This window comes from Typopeltis vanoorti, chromosome 18, assembly GCF_054136105.1.
Source record: "Typopeltis vanoorti isolate ZY-2024b chromosome 18, IOZ_Tvanoo_1.0, whole genome shotgun sequence".
Classification (NCBI taxonomy): Eukaryota; Metazoa; Arthropoda; class Arachnida; order Uropygi; family Thelyphonidae; genus Typopeltis; species Typopeltis vanoorti.
In genome coordinates this window covers 88,467,437-88,489,016 of record NC_143566.1, presented here as the reverse complement: position 1 = coordinate 88,489,016, position 21,580 = coordinate 88,467,437, and the positions used below count along the sequence as shown (strand labels likewise).

Below are 21,580 nucleotides of genomic sequence, written 5' to 3'. Positions count from 1 at the left end.
AGAAGAGAAGAGTGAAATTAAGAGCTAAAAGCACAAAGTTAAATTCCCAAGTACATCTGCTGTCAGATCTTACCATTTCTCCACTTTTATCTCCCACTTGTTTTGGGTTCCTGCATTATCCTAATCCTTCAGGTCATCTAATATTAAATATTCCAAGGCATTATTTAGCACTTCAAAGCTATATTAGGCATGTCATTATTATTATAAAACAATACTGGTTCTGTGTGACGTGTATGAAAAAAAACATTGGCTGTAGAATTCCCTGCTGTCTACAAGCTAATTGTGTAAATGAATAAACAAAGATTAAAAAATAAATGTTAACAAGCATCTCTTTCACCAAACATTTATTGGCAGGAAAAAAATTTACATGTCAAATCAGTCTCTAATCAGCACCTTTCTTAGGCGCTACTTCTAAGCTTTCTGCTGCTTCCTTTGCCTTCTTTTGTCTTTTACCCCATAGCCTAGCATGAGCTCGTGCTTGACGCAATGCAATAAAAGCACTGAATTTCTTTTCTTCCTCTGTTGGAATGCGGGCTTTTTCACGCTTTATTGGTTGTGTTACTGGCATAACAACACCAGCCAACTGTGTAGCCATCTTGGTTTCTTCAGCCTAAGAAAAATATAAGATTTTCAAAAAAAATTGAGAAGTGACAGTATTAAAGAATCTCAGTATACACATGCATGAGCTGCAGAGATTTTTATGTTTATGTCAAAATTCTTGAGAGTTCTGATATAAAAGACTACATATTTCTATGATAAGCTATTACCAAAGCTGGAATGGACTCAATGGTCTGAAAAATAGTTTTAGCAATGGATGTATTTTTTCTTCAATAATGTTTGTATAGTTGAGTCTATAGTTTATGTGTAAAAACTTCTCAATTTTAATTCTTAAAAAAAAAAATTTTTTTAAATTTTTTTTTTTACATTCTGTTCTTTTCAATATGATATTCATTTTTATCCTACTTAAAACTAAGAGATGGTCACTTCCAATTTCAAATCCTCTATACATTCTTGTATCCTGAACCAGCATAAAGACATCACTTATCAACAACATAGCGAATGAGGTTTTTCTTATTTCTCATGTCTTATCTCCATGCGAACTTGTATATATATCTTTATGCCAGAACATGGTGTTAATAACAACTATCCTAAGCAGAAATCCAGCAGATACCATTATTATTTGTCTTGCTCTTTTCTCCAAATTTTCCTCTGTATGGTTGGTGGGATTCACTTTCTATTCTGCTATTTAGATCTCCAACAAGTACCACTTTTCCCATTTTCTTTGTATAAGCTGTCTGCTCCAATGTTCTTGAAAAAAACTCCTCCACTTCTTCCTTAGGAGAACACAAATAAGTTTCACTGTCCATTTCTCCATTTTGAAGTTTTCCCACATAACCTTGAAACTGCCTTCCAATCAAGAAGTTTATCTTCATATTTCATGTTGAATGTTCTATCTCTTGGCATTTTAATCATTCCTAGTTTTTGAAGGATGTGGTAGTGGTAGGTTATCTTCCGATGTGGAAGGCTTTCTATACAATGATTAAGTTTCTCTTCAAAAACTTCTATGAGTATGTCCAGAAATGGAAGAGTCCTGTCATTTGAGTTCAAGAATGTGTGGATGTAAGACATTCAGGTAGTCCTGCAAGTTCTTTCAGTTGTTCTGTCAAATGTCTACATACAGTAACCTCTGTAAGCAAAGCAAGGAAGTTTCAAAAATGCATGCACACCAACTCAATAAAACAAAAACCGTAAAAAGCATCACACAAGCCTGGTCAGCATTCACCAAGGATCTGATGCATATTATGTTTTGAAATGTGATATTTCCAGCTAAGTTAAACTTTTTCAATCATTGATTTTTATTTGTTTTGAACTCTCCAGAATACATGTATACTTTCAGAATATCTGACACACACACACACACACACTTTTGGGGGAAGGTATATATATATATATCCCTTCCCCAGGAATCCCCTTTCGAGTCATCAGAATTCAAGGAGAACTGGCCTACCAGTATGGAATATGGGGGGGGGGGGGGTCGCCGTAGGCACCAGGGGGCGGAGCCCCCATCTGATATAAAAAGCAACAATAAAAAAGTTGAGATCTATGAATGTAGTAATACTACTAACAATATTTCACATGGCAGCGAGTTTGAAGCCATCTGGTGTGAGATGGAATCTAACGAGACAAATTACATAGCGGGGTGTTGTTACAGACCTGGTGGATCGGTTGCTGGTGATGAAGAAATGCATCACCATATAGAAAAGATGAGCACGAAAAGAGTAATCATAATGGGAGACTTTAATTATCCAAATATTGATTGGGTAGCAGTAGAATCTCATGAGAAAATGAAAATGCATTTATTAAGCTGTTGCGGGACAACTTCCTCAAGCAGAATGTGACAGAAGGAATTTGAGGTCAAAGAGTGTTAGATTTGATTATAGTGTCAGAGGGAGTATCAGTTAAAGACGTAACTATTCTGCCTCCAGTTGGTGACAGTGACCATGCGGTATTCACTTGGGAAGTGACTAAGTTTACGAACGTTCCATTCAGAAAAGGTTACATGCTGAACTACAAAGGACGAAATTATGACAAACTGAGTTCAGTGGAATGGGATCAGTTGCCGGACGGAAAGAATATTAACAGTGCATGGGAAGCATTTAAACAATACTTAAATGATGTGATATCAGAATGTGTTCCGAGAGTTCAAAGAATAAATAGAGTAGGAGTAAAATGAATGTGTAATCTTATTAAGAAAGAGATTCATAAGAAAAGGACGATGCGGAAGGAATACCGCTTGCATAAGGATGACGTCCATTATGAATGTTATAAGCAGCAGGCTAGTACAGTCACAACTGTTGTATGGAAAGCAAAGTCTGATTATGAAAAGAAACTGGTTGTGCATGCTAAAGACCCACAAGAATTCTATTGATATGCTGCAAGTAAAAGAAAGAATGAATATGAAAGAATAACTTCTAAATCCAGATGGCGTGAGGGTTACAGATACAGAAGAGGTTGTTCAGTTAATGAGTGCCCATTTCGTTAAAAGCTATCAACCTGGTAAACGCAACATTGAGCTCACTGTTACCTCTTCACTAAATGAAGAAACGCAGGTGTGCGAGGCTGAGGTATTAGAGCTGTTGCACAAACTGAATAAGAATTCAGCAATAGGGATTGATGAAATATCAGCACGTGTGCTAAAAGAGTGTTCAGCTGAACTGGCAATTCCTTTGACCAGGATGTTTAATATGAGTCTCAGAACAGGGAAGATTCTGCAGGAATGGAAGGAATGTATGGTAATTCCATTGCACAAGGGTAGTGTAAAGACCGATGTTTCCAACTATAGAGCAATTAGTATCTCAGGAGTGATGGTGAAGATTTTCAAGCAATTTTTCCAAGATTTTGGAAAAATTGGTTAGGGCCTGCATTCAGAAATGAGTTGACAGTGAATCTCTACTTTGCAATGAGATGAGCAACATGGATTTACTAAGGGAAGGTCATGTTTTAGCAACTTGCTCACATTCTATAGCAATGTTACCATTGAACTAGACAAGGGGAATGGATACACCATGATACTTTTGGATTTTGCTAAGGCTTTTGACAGAATACAGCATAAATTGGAGAAAATGGGTTTGGGTTATACAATATTAGCATACATAAGAGGATGGCTGACTGACAGATATATATGTTAGTAAATGTAAAGTTACTTTGGCATGATTAGATATCCAATGTTGTATTATATTTGGGGGATTAGGCAGGGATCTTGTAGTGTTAATAGATAGGAAGTTGAAGTTTAGGGACCATGTGGCAAAGATTGCAATACAACTCAAAAGATAATTGCAATGCTGAAACGAACGTTCACATGTAAAGATAAGGATGTTATTTTGCCTCTTTACAAGGCCTTGATAAGACCTCACTTGGACTATTGTGTGCAGGTCTGGTCTCCTAATTTCCATTGTAATTCTGATATATTGGAGAGAATACAAAGGAGAGTGTTAAAAATGATATCAGGATTGTGGCATACTGATTATGAAGACAGATTGAGAATTTGTAGACTGCAGACATTAGCAAACAGGAGAAAGAAGGGTGATATGATTGAGACTTACAAACTTCTGAAAGGGTCATACAGTATTTCAATTGATGGAATTTTTCAATTTATGGAGGATGGGGAAAGGACGAGAGGGCATCCTTGGAAGCTGAGAATGAAGGCCTGCCAAGAAGGGTGTGAGGGCTAGATTTTTCTCTTAGAGGGTGGTGTGTGATTGGAATGGATTGCCATTGGATGTTGCGAGTGCAAGCAGTGTGAATGAATTCAAGAATAAGAATGATAGCTGGTGTGTGTGTGTAGTATGTGGCATCCCCCGACAAGTCTCTAACTCCCTGCAGGTCTCCCTTAATAATAATATAAAGACAATGAAAATAAGCAGAAGCACTGTAAACATCGACTGCACATCCTGAATGGAAAATCCACAGACAAGTAAAGCATAGAAATAGACAACAGAATTAAAGCTGGTATGGTATTGGAAGTCAACTAAATAAATTTATATGGAATGAGAGAAATTAGTAAAAACACTGAACTAGTGATATACAAGACTGTTCAAACCAATTTTAATTTACATGCTTGAGACCTGGGTTAGAAATAAAAACACATGTTCAAAGACAGAAAACCACAGATGGCATCAAGTAGTATCATATTAAACGAGGATATTAGGAAAGAACATGGCACTTATCATTCAAGAATTTGGAAGCAGAGCAAATCTCAGGTTGTATGGTCACAAACAGAATGGGAGAAGGAAAGTGTTCTCTGCAGAAAAAACTCACAAGAAGACAAAGGACTAGGTGGACTGATATAGTAAAGTGCCTCAGGAGGCAGAAATAAATGATCTAATAATATTGGACACCTGATAGATAAATTAATTTTCAGGAAAATTGTCAAGAGAAGTTAGTAATGATGCAACTTTTTCATATCCCATTAACTCCCTCCCAGGGTAAATGTCAGGAATTCAATGTTCATATATCAAAATTGTTCAACACTTTTTTTTTTTTAAATGTATTATATATATACTGGGGGAGCTACGTCCCATATCCACTCAGAGTAGTCCCTGAGTTTCAAAAAACGTGACATAAAAAGGCTTATCATTTTATATATATATAGAGTATTCTTGCACATTCTACTCAAATTTTTTCTACTGGTAAATGGAGAGCAACCAACATTTTAAATCTACACTCTCATGAACTAGTTTCAAAATATTACTATCAAAATAATAACAACAATCAATATCAATTTTTATTTGTACAATACAAATTAATGTTGATACATCGCATTAGTAAAGTTTCAGTAACAACCAAAACTAATTTTTAGGAAATGACAATGTAAACTAAATTATTAATTATAAAAACATTAATTAATAACTACCTATATTTCAGCAATGTTACACTGCAACCTTCAGGGATCACAAAACAGCGATATGCAACCCCCCCCCCCCCCCCCGCACACACATGCACATATGGACTACCAAAAAACTCATTAACAAAATGTACCATTACGTCCCATTGTGGATGGCATTGATTCTCTCACACAAAAATTAACCAAAGTGCTCACACAATATACTGCAACACACCTTTACACAAAAAACTCGACCCACTTCAAAGAAAACTTTATTTAGCATGCAACTGGCATCTGTTATCTGCTCCACCAAAGACCAACCACTTCTAGATCTACCTGGAGTATACAGTCCCTTTCAGTTGCAAACTGTCCTACTACAGCCAATATCAGGATATCCGAACAAGGATTACATCCAGTTCCACCAATACAGCCACTCAGGACTTACTGACCATGCAATGGGCACCCACCACAGAATACTATGAAAAAGGGCACTTTATTATACTGCAGCAAGTACAAAAGATCATCATCAAATGTACCCTCAAGGGGTGTACAGGATATGATAGTACTACATGAAAAAAATTACATCATTATTAATTTCCTATCTAATTTTCCTCCAAATCAGTCTGTTACTTGTCAAGACTAAAACATTATCAAATCTTATATTTCTATCGTCTAAGGCACTTTGTACCATATCAATCAACCTATATCTTGGTCTTCCTCTGGGTCGTTTTCCTGCCAACCTGGCAGAGAACACTTGTTTGGTAATCTTTCCTCGCCCATTCTGTTTAAGTGACCATACCACCTGAGATTAGCTCTGCTAATGCATTCCTCGATGCTGACAATGTCAAGTTCTTTCCTAATATCCTCATTTTTAATATGATACTGCCATTGATGCCATCTGTTCATGCCTCTAATCTTTCTCAGGACTCTCATATCTGTGGTCTCTAGTCTTTGGTCAAGTGTTTTACTTCTGACCCAGTTCTCAGATCCATAAGTTAAAACTGATTTGAACACTGTCTTGTATACAGCTAATTTAGTGTTCCAACTAATTTCTCTCTTATTCCATATGAGTTTATTCAATTGACTTCCCACCATACCAGCTTTGCTGATTCTGTTGTCTATTTCTATATTTAATTTACCATCTTCAATAAAAATTGTGCCTAAATAGCTGAAATGTTTTACTTGTTCCACAGGTTCTCCATTCACAACACAGTTGACATTTTCAATGATTCTGCCTATTTTCATTGTCTTTGTCTTTTTATTGCTGACCTTCATACCATATCTATTACAACAGCTATTCAATTTAGTCAGAGAATCTTGCAGACTTGTAATACCTCTGTAATTCTCACATGCAGTTTTATTTCCCTTTTTCTATATGGGTACTATGAGAGCTCTACTCCAATCATCGGGAATTCGTCCCTCTGTCCAGGCCTTCTGAACTATGCAGTGCAGCCACTGTAAGACTCTCACACCACCATACTTCAGCATTTCTGGTCGAATATCATCTACTCCTGCTGCCTTTCCACATTTCAAGCCTTTGATGGCTTTTTCTACTTCAAGTATGGATATGTATTCCTGACGGCATGTCTGATCAGTGTTTTTTACCACTATGCTGTCATCACTGCTTGTTTCATTTAGCAGTTTTTCAAAGTAATTACTGCATACTTCAAGGATATCTTTTTCTCCTGTTTTCATGTCACCTTTATCATCTCTGACTCCTTTTACAGCACTCTTTCCTCCATTCCTAAGCTTCTTCAACAACCTCCAGAATATTTTGCCACCTTCTTGATATTTATTTTCTATATTCTTGCCAAAGTCCTCCGATGACTTTTGATTAGCTAGTTTTACACAGTGTTTAGCATTCTTGCGTTTGTCTCTATATTCTCTAAGAAGCTGACTTATTTGACAGGAACTTTTGGTATGCTTTTTTCTTTTCCTTCACTGCCTCTTTAACTTCCTGTGTCCACCAGGGAGTTCTGATTTTTTTATCCTTACAGACAACCTCACCACATGCCTCTCTTGCTGAATCAATCAATGTTTTCTTCAGAGTTTGCCACTGAATCTCCAAGGTTTGATTCCTGTTCTCAAACTCTTTCATTTTTTCTTCAATCATGTTTGTGTATTTTAGTCTACAGTTAACATCTGAGAGCTGCTCAACTTTTATTCGCTTTAAAACTTTCTTACATGTTATTCTTTTCAATGTGAAATTCAATTTTATCCTGCTCAAGACTAAATAGTGATCACTTCTAATTTCAAATCCTCTGTACACTCTGGTGTCCTGCACCAGGGAGAAAACATCACTATCAACAATAACATAGTCAATGAGACTTTTCTTATTCCTAGCCTCTTCTCTCCATGTGAATTTGTGCACATTTTTATGTTGGAACATGGTGTTAGTAATAACCAGTCCATGTCCTGAGCAGAAATCCAACAGATATTTGCCATTATTATTAGCTTTGCTCTTTTTTCCAAATTTTCCCAAAATATTTTTGTGTCTCCCAATCATTTCCTACTCTGCTATTTAGATCCCCAACAAGGACCAACTTTTGATTTTTTTTTTTTTTTGTCAGTTGCTTTTTCTAAAGCCTCAAAAAATTCCTCCACTTCTACCTTAGTAGAACCTTCTGTGGGACCATAGGCACAAATAAGTCTCATTGTCTAGTTCCCCATTCTCATATTTGCCCACATTACTCTACTTGAGACTGACTGCCATTCAAGAAGATTAGCCTCGTATTTTGTGTTGAATACTATGGCTACTCCTTCTTTTCTTGATTGTCATTGCCTGAATATAACATTTTGTATTTATTGCTTAGAACGATCTCACCAGTTTTGGTCTTTCTTGTTTCAGTCACGGGGTGCTTAAGGGTCAAAGCTGTATAACTGAGAGGAGACCTCCACATAGCCTTTAAAGGAATGCGGAGAACCGACCAGAGCTTCTGACCTAATGTCCAATCCTCACCTTCTCGTGGTGCACCCTGTTGGGTATCTACTTGGATACTGAACGGACGAGGATGGGCTGGCAATTTGGGATTTAGCCAACCAAATTGTATTCTTATTGGTTAAACCAAAATATAGAATGATGGTACAACATGACAAAATTTCATGCCGGCTGAGGCGTCGCCCGGTTAAACAAGGCCCCCGTTGTTTTCGCCACGGAACCAGGGCGAACAGCGAAAAGTCAGCTACTGGAACAAATCTGAAAACAAACCCCAACTCAACATCACCAGAGTTAAAGATCGGTACAATCAACGTAAGAAGCCTGAATGGCAAAGAAATGGAGCTAGCTGAGGAATTAGATAAGTATCAGATCGACATAATAGGGGTGACTGAAACAAAAAAGACCAAAACTGGTGAGATCTTTCTGAGCAATAAATACAAAATGTTATATTCAGGCAATGACAATCAAGAAAAGAAGGAGTAGCTATAGTATTCAACACAAAATACGAGGCTAATCTTCTTGAATGGCAGTCAGTCTCAAGTAGAGTAATGTGGGCAAATATGAGAATGGGGAACTAGACAATGAGACTTATTTGTGCCTATGGTCCCACAGAAGGTTCTACTAAGGTAGAAGTGGAGGAATTTTTTGAGGCTTTAGAAAAAGCAACTGACACAATGAAAAATGAAAAGTTGGTCCTTGTTGGGGATCTAAATAGCAAAGTAGGAAATGATTGTGAGACATACAAAAATATTTTGGGAAAATTTGGAGAAAAGAGCAAAGCTAATAATAATGACAAATATCTGTTGGATTTCTGCTCAGGACATGGACTGGTTATTACTAACACCATGTTCCAACATAAAAATGTGCACAAATTCACATGGAGAGAAGAGGCTAGGAATAAGAAAAGTCTCATTGACTATGTTATTGTTGATAGTGATGTTTTCTCCCTGGTGCAGGACACCAGAGTGTACAGAGGATTTGAAATTGGAAGTGATCACTATTTAGTCTTGAGCAGGATAAAATTGAATTTCATATTGAAAAGAATAACATGTAAGAAAGTTTTAAAGCGAATAAAAGTTGAGCAGCTCTCAGATGTGAACTGTAGACTAAAATACACAAACATGATTGAAGAAAAAATGAAAGAGTTTGAGAACAGGAATCAAACCTTGGAGATTCAGTGGCAAACTCTGAAGAAAACATTGATTGATTCTGCCAGAGAGGCATGTGGTGAGGTTGTAAGGATAAAAAAATCAGAACTCCTTGGTGGACACAGGAGGTTAAAGAGGCAGTGAAGGAAAAGAAGAAAGCATACCAAAAGTTCCTGTCAAATAAGTCAGCTTGTGCTCTTAGAGAATATAGAGACAAATGCAAGAATGCTAAACACTCTGTAAAACTAGCTAAACAAAAGTCATGGGAGGACTTTGGCAAGAATATAGAAAATAAATATCAAGAAGGTGGCAAAATATTCTGGAGGTTGTTGAAGAAGCTTAAGAATGGAGGAAAGAGTGCTATAAAAGGAATTAGAGATGATAAAGGTGACATGAAAATGGGAGAAAAAGATATCCTTGAAGTATGGAGTAATTACTTTGAAAAACTGCTAAATGAAACAAGCAGTGATAACAGCACAGTGGTAAAAAACACTGACCAGGCATGCAGTCAGGAATACATATCCATACTTGAAGTAGAAAAAGCCATCAAAGGCTTGAAATGTGGAAAGGCAGCAGGAGTAGATGATATTCGACCAGAAATGCTGAAGTATGGTGGTATAAGAGTCTTACAGTGGCTGCACTGCATAGTTCAGAAAGCCTGGGCAGAGGGACAAATTCCCGATGATTGGAGTAGAGCTCTCATAGTACCCATATATAAAAAGGGAAATAAAACTGCATGTGAGAATTACAGAGGTATTTCCCTGCTTAGTGTTCCTGGCAAGATCTATGCAAGTATACTTGAGAAACGGTTGAGAAGAATTGTGGAAGAAAAGCTTGGTGAAGAACAAGCTGGATTCAGGCCAAATAGAGGCTGTCAGGATCAGATTTTCACTTTACGACAAATAGTCGAGAAAGCATGGGAATATAACAAAGATCTGTATTTAAGTTTTGTCGATCTGGAAAAGGCATATGACAAGGTGCCAAGAGAGAAGCTATTCAATAAGCTGCAGTTATATGGTGTCAATGGGGCATTATATCAAGCAATACTTAGTCTTTATTTGAGTTGTAAGTCAGCAGTTCGAATTGAAGGAAGTACAGGAAGATGGTTTAATGTTAAATCTGGTGTGAGACAAGGATGTACATTATCCCCTATGTTATTCATTATATATATGGATCACATTATGAAAGAAAGTGGTATTAAACATGATATCAAAATTGGAGATGTTAATGTCAGCTCTTTGCTTTATGCGGATGATGTTATACTTCTAAATAAATCTGCTACAAGTCTGCAAGATTCTCTGACTAAATTGAATAGCTCTTGTAATAGATATGGTATGAAGGTCAGCAATAAAAAGACAAAGACAATGAAAATAGGCAGAATCATTGAAAATGTCAACTGTGTTGTGAATTGAGAACCTGTGGAACAAGTAAAACATTTCAGCTATTTAGGCACGATTTTTACTGAAGATGGTAAATTAAATATAGAAATAGACAACAGAATCAGCAAAGCTGGTATGGTGGGAAGTCAACTGAATAAATTCATATGGAATAAGAGAGAAATTAGTCGGAACACTAAATTAGCTGTATACAAGACAGTGTTCAAACCAGTTTTAACTTGTGGATCTGAGAGCTGGGTCAGAAGTAAAACACTTGACCAAAGACTAGAGACTGCAGATATGAGAGTCCTGAGAAAGATTATAGGCGTGAACAGATGGCATCAATGGCAGTGTCATATTAAAAACGAGGATATTAGGAAAGAACTTGACATTGTCAGCATCCAGGAATGCGTTAGCAGAGCTAATCTCAGGTGGTATGGTCACTTAAACAGAATGGGCAAGGAAAGATTAGCAAAACAAGTGTTCTCTGCCAGGTTGGCAGGAAAACGACTGAGAGGAAGACCAAGATATAGGTGGATTGATACGGTACAAAGTGCTTTAGACGATAGAAATATAAGATCTGATCATATTGGAGTGTTGACAAGTAACAGACTGATTTGGAGGAAAATTGTAGATAGGAAATTAATAATGATGTAATTTTTTTCATGTAATACTATCATATCCTGTACACCCCTTGAGGGTACATGGCAGGAATTGATGATGATGATTGTTTCAGTCACCCCTATTATGTCGATCTGGTACTTATCTAATTCCTCAGCTAGCTCCATTTCTTTGCCATTCAGGCTTCTTACATTGATAGTACCGATCTTTAACTCTGGTGATGTTGAGTTGGGGTTTATTTTCAGATTTGTTCCAGTAGCTGACTTTTCGCTGTTCGCCCTGGTTCCCTGGCGAAAACAAAGGGACCTTGTTTAACCGGGCGACGCCCCAGCCGGCATGAAATTTTGTCATGTTGTACCATCATTCTATATTTTGGTTTAACCAATAAGAATACAATTTGATCGGCTAAATAACAAATTGCCAGCCCATCCTTGTCCGTTCAGTATCCAAGTAGATACCCAACAGGGTGCACCACAAGAAGGTGAGGATTGGACATTAAGTCAGTTCTCCGCATTCCTTTAAAGGCTATGTGGAGGTCTCCTCTCAGTTATACAGCTTTGACCCTTAAGCACCCCAAGTACAAAAGATTATTCCTTGAATTAGCCTCAGCTCTGAAAAACTTCTCAAACCTCAACAAATTTGGGTACATGAGACTGCCCCAAATTTCAGAAGCTTACATTATAAGATCATCAGACCAATGGCCAAGACAACCCAATTTAGCCCACTAGGGGCACCTTTTAGGACTCTAAGACTTACTTCAGTTGCCTTTTTCAGCCTTATTTGCTTAGTGTGAGTGCCTGTGTGCACATATCAGTTTTATGATCCTGAAGATGGCAATGTAACATTGCTGAAATATAGGCAGTTAAAGTTTTTATAATTAATAATTTAGTTTATGTGGTCATTTCCTACAAAATTAGAAGTATGTCTAACCAACGTATAAGCTTATCTACTTGTTGGCATTTTAACAAGTAATCATTTCAAATGTTCATAATTTCCCCACACACTTTTATTCAACTAAGTCACATAATTTACATTATATATATATATATTAAAATGTGTTTAAAAACTGAAATGAAAATTATAATTAACAATACTTACTGAAGCATCTCCTTTCTTTGGCTTAGACATGCGACGTGGAAATATTATTAATTTAGACTTGTACTCTTTGAGACGCTGAACATTTTGTTGAAGAGATTCGACACTTTTATTTCTTCGACGGTAATCGACAGCAATCCCTATTGTTTTAGCTTCTCTTCTATGAATACCAGCAGCCTAGAAAAATCGCAAACAAATAATTATTCCTCATGTAACAAACTGCAAAAGAAACAGTTCCAAGAAAACTTGATTTTTTCTCCTTTCAAATTTCAAAATAAATAATTTGTTGCTATTATGCAAGGCCACACCCATGAAAGGGAGTATGACTTCCATAATGTACTACTAAAATCACAGTACATTAAAACCTTGCATGAGATAAGGATTAGATAATTCAGCCATCAAGCATACACCGTTTCTAACCTGTTGCCAACATTTTTTTCAAAATTGATCTGTTACTCCTTAGATCTCCAATATGGTCACATCTAACATTTTAGTCTTTCAAGACAACTGCATTAATTCACATTGATATCATGGTTGGTCATTTTTCTCCCATCCTATCCGCAACACCCATTTTTCTAGCCTTTCTCTCTTATTCTGTTTAAGTTACTATACCATTACCACTCACCTTCATTCGGTGCACCCCAGTAGGTATCCACTGAGTTCTACCGAATTCCAGTGAGTTGGTTGTTACTTACAACATGAGATTTCATACCGGCATTGCCTGGTAAAACAAACACAACATCAGCAGAATTGAAGATTGGAACCAACAACATAAGGAATGTCATCAAGAAGGAAATCAATTGCAAAAGAACTGGTTGTTATCTGACACAAAGAAGAGTGAAATAGGCAAGATCCTGCTAAATAATAATTGCAAGATGTTATATTTGGGCAAATAATCCAGGAAAGGAAGTAGTAGCAATAGCATTTAACCAAAGATGATAAACTTGTTGATTTGGAAGGCAATTTCAAGTAATTATTTGGGAAAATGTCAACAAAATGGGAAAAGAGATGAACCTTATTTGTGACTATGGTCCCACAGAAAGGTCTCCTAAAGAAGACATGGCAGAATTTTTCAAGTCGTTAGAGAAAGCAACTGACAAAGAAATCAGAAAAGCTGGACCTTACAGACAAAAACCAGCCAGAGTAGGAAATGAATCACACCAAGCATATAGAAAACGTTTGGAAAATTTGGACAAAAGGGAAAGACTAATAATAATAGTAAGAACCAGCTGGATTTTTGTTCAGGGTATAGAGTACTAATTATTAACACCACATTCCAACATAAAGATGTGCACAAGTTGACAGGGGAGAAGACCAAGTTGCTGTTGATAGCAATATCTTCACACCGGTTCAGGAGACAAGCATACAGAAAATTGGAAATCATCATCATCAAATTCCTGACATGTACCCTCAAAGGGTGTACAGGATATGATAGTACTTCATGAAAAAATTTACATCATTACTAACTTCCTATCTACAATTTTCCTCCAAATCAGTCTGTCACTTGTCAAGACTCCAACATTATCATAATCAGATCTTATATTTCTATTGTCTAAGGCACATTGTACTGTATCAATCCACCTATATCTTGGTCTCCCTCTGGGTCGTTTTCCTGCCAACCTGGCAGAGAACACTTGTTTTGCTAATCTTTCCTCACCTATTTTGTGAGATCAGCTCTGCTAATGCATTCCTGAATGCCGACAATGTCCAGTTCTTTCCTAATATTTTCGTTTTCAATATGATATTGCCATTGCTGCCATCTGTTCACGCCTCTAATCTTTCTCAGGACTCTCATATCTGCAGTATCTAGTCTTTGGTCAAGTGTTTTACTTCTGACCCAGCTCTCAGATCCATAAGTTAAAACGGGTTTGAATACTGTCTTGTATACAGCTAATTTAGTGTTCCGACTAATTTCTGTCTTATTCCATATGAATTTATTCAATTGACCTCCTACCATACCAGCTTTGTTGATTCTGTTGTTTATTTCCATATTTAATTTACCATCTTCACTAAAAATCATGCCTAAGTAGCTCAAATGTTTTACTTGTTCCACAGGTTCCCCGTTCATAACACAGTTGACATTTTCAACAATTCTACCTATTTTCATTGTCTTTGTCTTTTTCATGCTCACCTTCATACCATATCTTATTACAACAGTTATTCAATTTAGACAGGGACTCTTGCAAACTTGTAGCAGATTTATTTAGAAGTATAACATCGTCCGCATAAAGCAAACAGCTGACATTAACATCTCCAATTCTGATATCATGTTTAATACCACTTTCCTTCATAATGTGATCCATATAGATAATGAATAACAGAGAAGATAATGTGCATCCTTGTCTCACACCAGATTTAACATTAAACCATCTTCCTGTATGAATAACAGAGAGGATAATGTACATACTTGTCTCACACCAGATTTAACATTAACCCATCTTCCTGTACTTCCTTCAATTCTAACTGCCGACTTACAACTCAAATACAGACTAAGTATTGTTTGATATAATGCCCCATTGAGACCATATAACTGTAGCTTATTGAATACCTTCTCTCTTGGCACCTTGTCATATGCCTTTTCAAGATCGACAAAACTTAAATACAGATCTTTGTTATATTCCCATGCTTTCTCGACTATTTGTCGTAAAGTGAAGATCAGATCCTGACAGCCTCTATTTGGCCTGAATCCAGCTTGTTCTTCAACAAGCTTTTCTTCCACAATTCTTCTCAACCATTTCTCAAGTATGCTTGCATAGATCTTGCCAGGACACTCAGTAGGGAAAGACCTCTGTAATTCTCACATTCATTTTATTTCCCTTTTTATATATGGGTACTATTAGAGCTCTACTCTAATCATTGGGAAATTGTCCCTCTGTCCAGGCTTTCTGAACTATAAAGTGCAGCCACTGTAAGCCTTTTATACCACCATATTTCAGCATTTCTGGTCAAATATCATCTACTCCTGCTGCCTTTCCACATTTCAAGCCTTTGATGGCTTTTTCTACTTCAAGTATGGATATGTATTCCTGTTGTGTGTTTTTTACCACTGTGCTGTCATCACTGCTTGTTTCATTTAGCAATTTTTCGAAGTAATTACTCTATACTTCAAGGATATCTTTTTCTCCTGTTTTCATGTAACCTTTATCATCTCTAACTCCTTTTACAGCACTCTTTCCTCCATTTCCAAGCTTCTTCAACAACCTCCAGAATATTTTGCCACTGGAGGAAAGAGTACTGTTAAAGACATCTAAGATTAAAAAAAAAAAAAAAAAAAGATAAAAAGTAACACGAAAACTGCAGTGACAGAAGAGTAGCAGAAAATATTCAAGAGGAATGCAAATGGGAGTACACATCAATACTTTAGATAAAAAAAACACCATCAAAAACCTAAAATATGGAAAGGCAGCTGAAGTAGACGATATTCAACCAGAAATGCTCAAATATGGAGGTGTAAAAAGTTTTGCAGTGTCTGCATTGCATAGTTCAGGACCAAGTAAGGAGTTCTAATTCCAATGACTGTGGAGTAGGGCCCTTATGGTTCCCACCTCTAACAAAGGGAATAAAGCTGAATATGAGAATTACATATGAATTTTTCTATTAAATGTTCCAGGTAAGATTTATGAGAAGTGTGGAAGAGAAACTAAGAACAAGCTCTCTTCAGGCCAAATAGTTTGTCAAGATCATATTTTTACATTATGACAACCAGTTGAGAAATGGAAGACATAATACATTCATTTTAGACAAATTATGGATTCTAAAACTGTGTTATAAATAATTATTTTAATTTCCCGATGTTTCGACCTTCATATAAGGTCATCATCTGGAGTATATACACACAGAGTATGATTTGATCAATGGTTACTCTATTGGCATGACCTCAATTTGAAAATAAAATTAAATTAAAAAAAAAAATACATCCAAGTTATACAGTAAAACGCCAAAGTTACGTGGTAGGCGGGACCAACAAAACCCACGTAAGTCGAATTCGTGTAACTCGGGGTATAATTTTGCATGTAATTTATATATACAAACATACAAAATATTAATTAATTGGGACCAAAGGTTTACAAAAACACCTATATTTTTTAAGAAATATAATCATAATTGTAGTTTTTCATACATAAAAAAAGAAAGGTATTTCGATGTCGATGGTTTCATAAAATCTAACAGATTCGTCTGATGGCATCTTTCTTGTTTTCATTTTTTTATTCCTTGCCTTGTGGCTACAATTCGTTCCTTGTTAGAATCTATGTCCTCCAAAATCTGTAAACCTTTCTTAATTAAGCTGAGAACGTCTGTTAATTTTGCAATTGTCATGTGCTTTTCTGGTAGAACTGGATCTGAGGTTTCGGTCTCTTCAGTAGCGCTAACGCTTTGCTCACGCATCTGTATGAGCTCATCGATTGTAAGCTCGTTATGTGAGTCTAACAGCTCGCTGACATCTTCACTGTCGACTTCTAAATCTAATTGCCTGGCAAGGTTGACAACTTCTTCTATTGCCTCAGCAACTTGATCAGTTTCTGGCAACATTTCCATTTTGCATTTAAATAAGGATGAACAAAGTTTTTTCCAGACACCATTCAAGGTTTTCTTTTGAGAAATTTCACCCCAATCTCCGATAATCCTCACAGCATCTAAAACATTAAACTGTTTCCAAAACTCTTTAACAGACGGTTGCTCATTTTGCCTCATAGTCATTCAGACTTGCAAACGAATGCCATGTATCATACGCTTTGAAAACTCCTTGCTCCATCGGTTGAAGTAAGCTGGTTGTATTTGGAGGCAAGAAAACAACTTTTACACATGGATCAAAATCAATTAAAGTTGCAGGAGGGTGACCAGGTGCATTATCAATAATGAGCATAACTTTAAACGGAATTTTTTTAAACTGGCAATAATGTTCAACTCCAGGTACGAAGTGGTGACCAAACCAGTCTCCAAAAATAGAAGCTGTCACCCAAGCTTTAGAATTTGACTTCCAAATCACTGGCAAGCCAGCTTTAGATTTTTTTTTTTTAGAGCTCTTGGATTTTCGGAGCAATAAATTAAGAGGTTTTAACTTGCAATCACCAGCTGGCTTTCCACGAAGCATTACTGTCAACCAGTCTTTGAAAGCCGCTATTCATGAGGGAAAGGCATATATACTGCCATTTTTTCTTCACTGCGATGAAAGTTCTCTTAGGCATCTTTTTCCAGAACAAGCCAGTCTCGTCTACATTAAATATGGTTTGACTGCTATACTTACCTTCCTTGATAATAGCCTTAAGTGTCTCAGGAAAAGAAGACGTAGCCTCCTTATCAGCACTTGCCACTTCTCCACGATGCTGTGCCAGTTACAACAATTTTTAAATCGGATGAACCAACCATTACTGGCCACGAAATTTTCTTCTTTGGCCACTTCTCCAGCTTCTACTTTTAGCCTCTCAAAAATCAGCTTGGCTTGGCTACATATTGTCGTTTGATCAACTGGACAATTTTTTACTCTCACTTGATTATCATATCATAATTGAAGCTTCGTTTCCATCTCACCAATAATCCCATGGCATTTACGAATTATGCTTGAATTCAATGATTGGGCATTTTTCACAGCAGCGAGAATTCTATCTTTTATGATTGTTCTTACTGTGGACTCCTGTAGATCGAACTTCTTTGCTAGCTCACAAATTTTCATTCCGCCTTCAAAATCCTTAATAATGCCGAGTTTTTTTTTTCCCAAAGTCAATGTTTTTCTTTTCTTGCTAGCTGTAGAAGAATCACACTTGCTTCTTTTGGATGACATTATTATTTTTTTTGTGATAAAATTTTTATCAAGAACATAACATTAAACAATCGCAAGGTTTGTAGACTATAAAAATTGTGTATGAATGGAGATTGTGCGAAACACGTCAGTGCTTGTTCACAGCATGTGCGACTCTGGTGAATACGGCCGGCGCCCGAAAGATACGACTAGTGGTGAGGTGTGAAGCGGGACGGGAATACGTACATATAAGAAACTGCGTAACTCTGGATTCACGTCAGTTGGGATATTACTGTACTCTATTTGAAATAACATCAGAGAAACATTCTTTCATATAGATAGTTTTCTTACAGTAACAATGATGTCCTAATTTAACATGACAATTGTTATTTAGATTTAAGATCATGGATTACCTATGGTTCTATTTATAGTTAACTCTTAGGGAGAAAGGTTAAGTGGGTAGAATATGTGCCTTCCATATTCTTGGGATCGAGATCAAGCAAACATTTAGAAATTTTATGGAATTTTCAACCATGTTAAAAAACTCTTTTATTATCCCGATGTTTCGATCTTCATATCAAGGTACCTGGAACATACATAAATATAAAAGACAAGCTGAGTTACATTATTAACTGTAAGCTAGAGAAACAATGATTTGATCACATGTTCTTCTACTCGCATGACCTCTAGTGAGGAAAAAAAATTATAAATTACATTTACTGGAAAAGCACTAGCTGTCTACATAGCACTAAAACATGGTATGAACGTAAATTTAAGGAAGCCTGTGAGATCATCATCAACCTCCCCAATCTAAACAATAACGATAGTCTTAAAATCCCAAACATATGGAAGGCATATATTCGACCCACGAAACCTTCCTAACTAAGAACTATAAACAGGACTGTAGAAAATCCAATATCTTAAATAACAATTGTAATACTAAAAATAGGGCATCATTGTTTCTGAAAGAAAACCATCTGTAAGAAAGAATGTTTAATCCTGTCATCATAAATAGAATTCAGCTTGATGTAATTTATAATTTTTTTTTTTTTTTCACTAGAGGTGATGCCCCAGTAGAATAACATGTGGTTAAATCATTGTTTCTCTAGCTTACAGTTAATAATGTAACTCAGCTTGTCTTGTATATTTATGTATGCTCCAGATGATGATCTTGATATGAAGATCGAAATGTCGGGATAATAAAATAGCTTTTTAACACGGTTGTAAATTCCATAAAATTTCTAAATGAATACTGATCACCGTGTAACACTAAAAGAAAGGATTAGGAAACCAAGCAAACTTTCCTCATATTTGACATTCCAGAGGTCAGAAACTACCTTAGTTAGTCGCCTCTGGACCCTTTCCAACATCTCATCATCATTTTGAAAACCAGGTGACCAAATCTGTCCACAGAGTCCATGTGTGGCCTAATCAATGGAACAAGAATCTCCCTACTTCTACAAGTCAGTGTCCTCTGCATCATTCCCAGAAGTCTGTGTGTTGTCCTCACAATTTTGGCAATTAAAAACATTATTCATTAATCGATCCATAAGACTGCAGACAAAAGGAGTGGATTTTAACACACTACCAGTGCACCGGAAGGAAAACAAAAAAGGTTGGGTTACAGAAGAAATTTTTAATGAATGGTTCCATCAATTATTTGTTCCAGAAGTTAAATGCCATTTGATGGAAAAAAAAATCTGGACATTTATAGACAATGCGTCTGGTCATCCTGTTTTAGAACACTCAAATGTGGAATTTTGTCTCCTGCCACCTAATACAACCACTAGACCAAGGTGTGATCGCTACCATCAAAACCTTACTACATAAGAACATTCCCATCAATTTTGGATAAACTAGATAAGGATAATTTACTGACAGTTATTGATGTGCAGAAGAAATTTTCTATTTTGGATTGCATCAAACTTCCTAAGTTGGTGTTATCAGAATTGAAACCATCAACTTTAAATGCATACGGAAAGCTACTTGGCCAGAATGTGTGAAAAAGAAAAACCATGTACCTTTGTATACAACTGAATATACAGTAAAATCTCAATTTAATGCACGTAATTTGACAAATAAATACAATTAATTAAATAATAAAAACAATAATACAATGGTTAATCAGAAGCAATCGGTTGTGTTTATAAATTGTGTCTTCACATACATTCGCGTATATTCATATTTCGTGTCGCGCTCGTGCATGTGCTTTGGTTCGGTAGCACACCATCAGTATCATTGCTACTGCAAAACATGCGGTGTTTAGACTGTTGCTGGAGTAATTTTTAGTTAAAATGTTATTGATCATTATTAATATCAGTTAATGTCAGTTAAGAAAATGAGTAAACTTGACGATAGCACAGAAACTTGAGTTAATAAATTGGAAAGTAGTTCATCTGTTGCTCATGTTTCTGAATTTTACAGGGATGAAAAAGCAAACAGCTTGATGTACGCAAAAATAAAGACAAACTTACTCAGTTTTCGCTAAAATATAGCACTGAGAACATGTAAAGTTGGCCAAGCATAAGAATTAGAAGACGTTTACAAGTGGTTCATTCAACAGTGGTCTAGTGACGTTGTTGTTCAAGGTGGTGAACTAAGGTTGGCTGCTGAAAAACGGGCACAACACATGGGCATACAGTTTCAGACAAGCGATGGATGGCTTTGGCGCTTTCATAAACACCATGGCATTATGAATAGGCAAACATGTGATAAACCACTGGGTGCCAATATTGAACAAGCTGAGCCCTTCAGAAAATACATCAATTCATTGAATTTGATGGTCTTATTTTGTCAAGTTCACTATCGTGCTGTTCCCGAAAATACCCTCACGAACAAACATAAGATTAGCAGGCCTGGCCACAAATTAAACAAGGAGCTCATTCCAGCACTACTTTGTGCTAATGCCGATTGCACGTGTCCCCTCAAGCCAATAGTTGGAAGAGTACGAAAGCCTCGTGCTTTGAAGAATGTTATTAACTGCTTGTCATCTACTCCAGCTCAAGGAATGACTGGTTTACAAGTGACATTTTTTCTGACTGGTTTTTCAATTAGTTCATACCTGAAGTGCAAAACTACCAAGAAGAGGTCCTGAAAATCTCTCTGGAGATGTAAAAGATGTTTTACTTCTTGATAATGCATCAGCCCATCCTAATGCTGAGAAACTGGTTAGTAGGAATGGAAGAATAAAATGCATTTTCCTTCCTCCAAACACCACTTCTATAATACAGCCTATAGACCAGGGAGTGATTGTTGTCTGCAAGAGGTTATATAAGAAGTTTC

The 21,580-nt window shown here is 36.5% G+C and overlaps 1 protein-coding gene across 1 annotated transcript in view; it reads right to left on the bottom strand.

Annotated features, from left to right (window-relative positions):
* Window positions 1-327: 327 nt before the first annotated feature.
* Window positions 328-21,580, bottom strand: part of RpL13 (ribosomal protein L13) — a 59,846-nt gene continuing 38,593 nt past the window's right edge. Inside the window, exons 3-4 of the mRNA XM_090408240.1 lie at window positions 12,565-12,738; window positions 328-610 (exon numbers count right to left, since the gene is read on the bottom strand). Coding sequence (XP_090264366.1) covers window positions 383-610; window positions 12,565-12,738 — 402 coding nt within the window. The 3' untranslated portion in view covers window positions 328-382. The remainder of the gene's footprint in view (window positions 611-12,564; window positions 12,739-21,580) is intronic.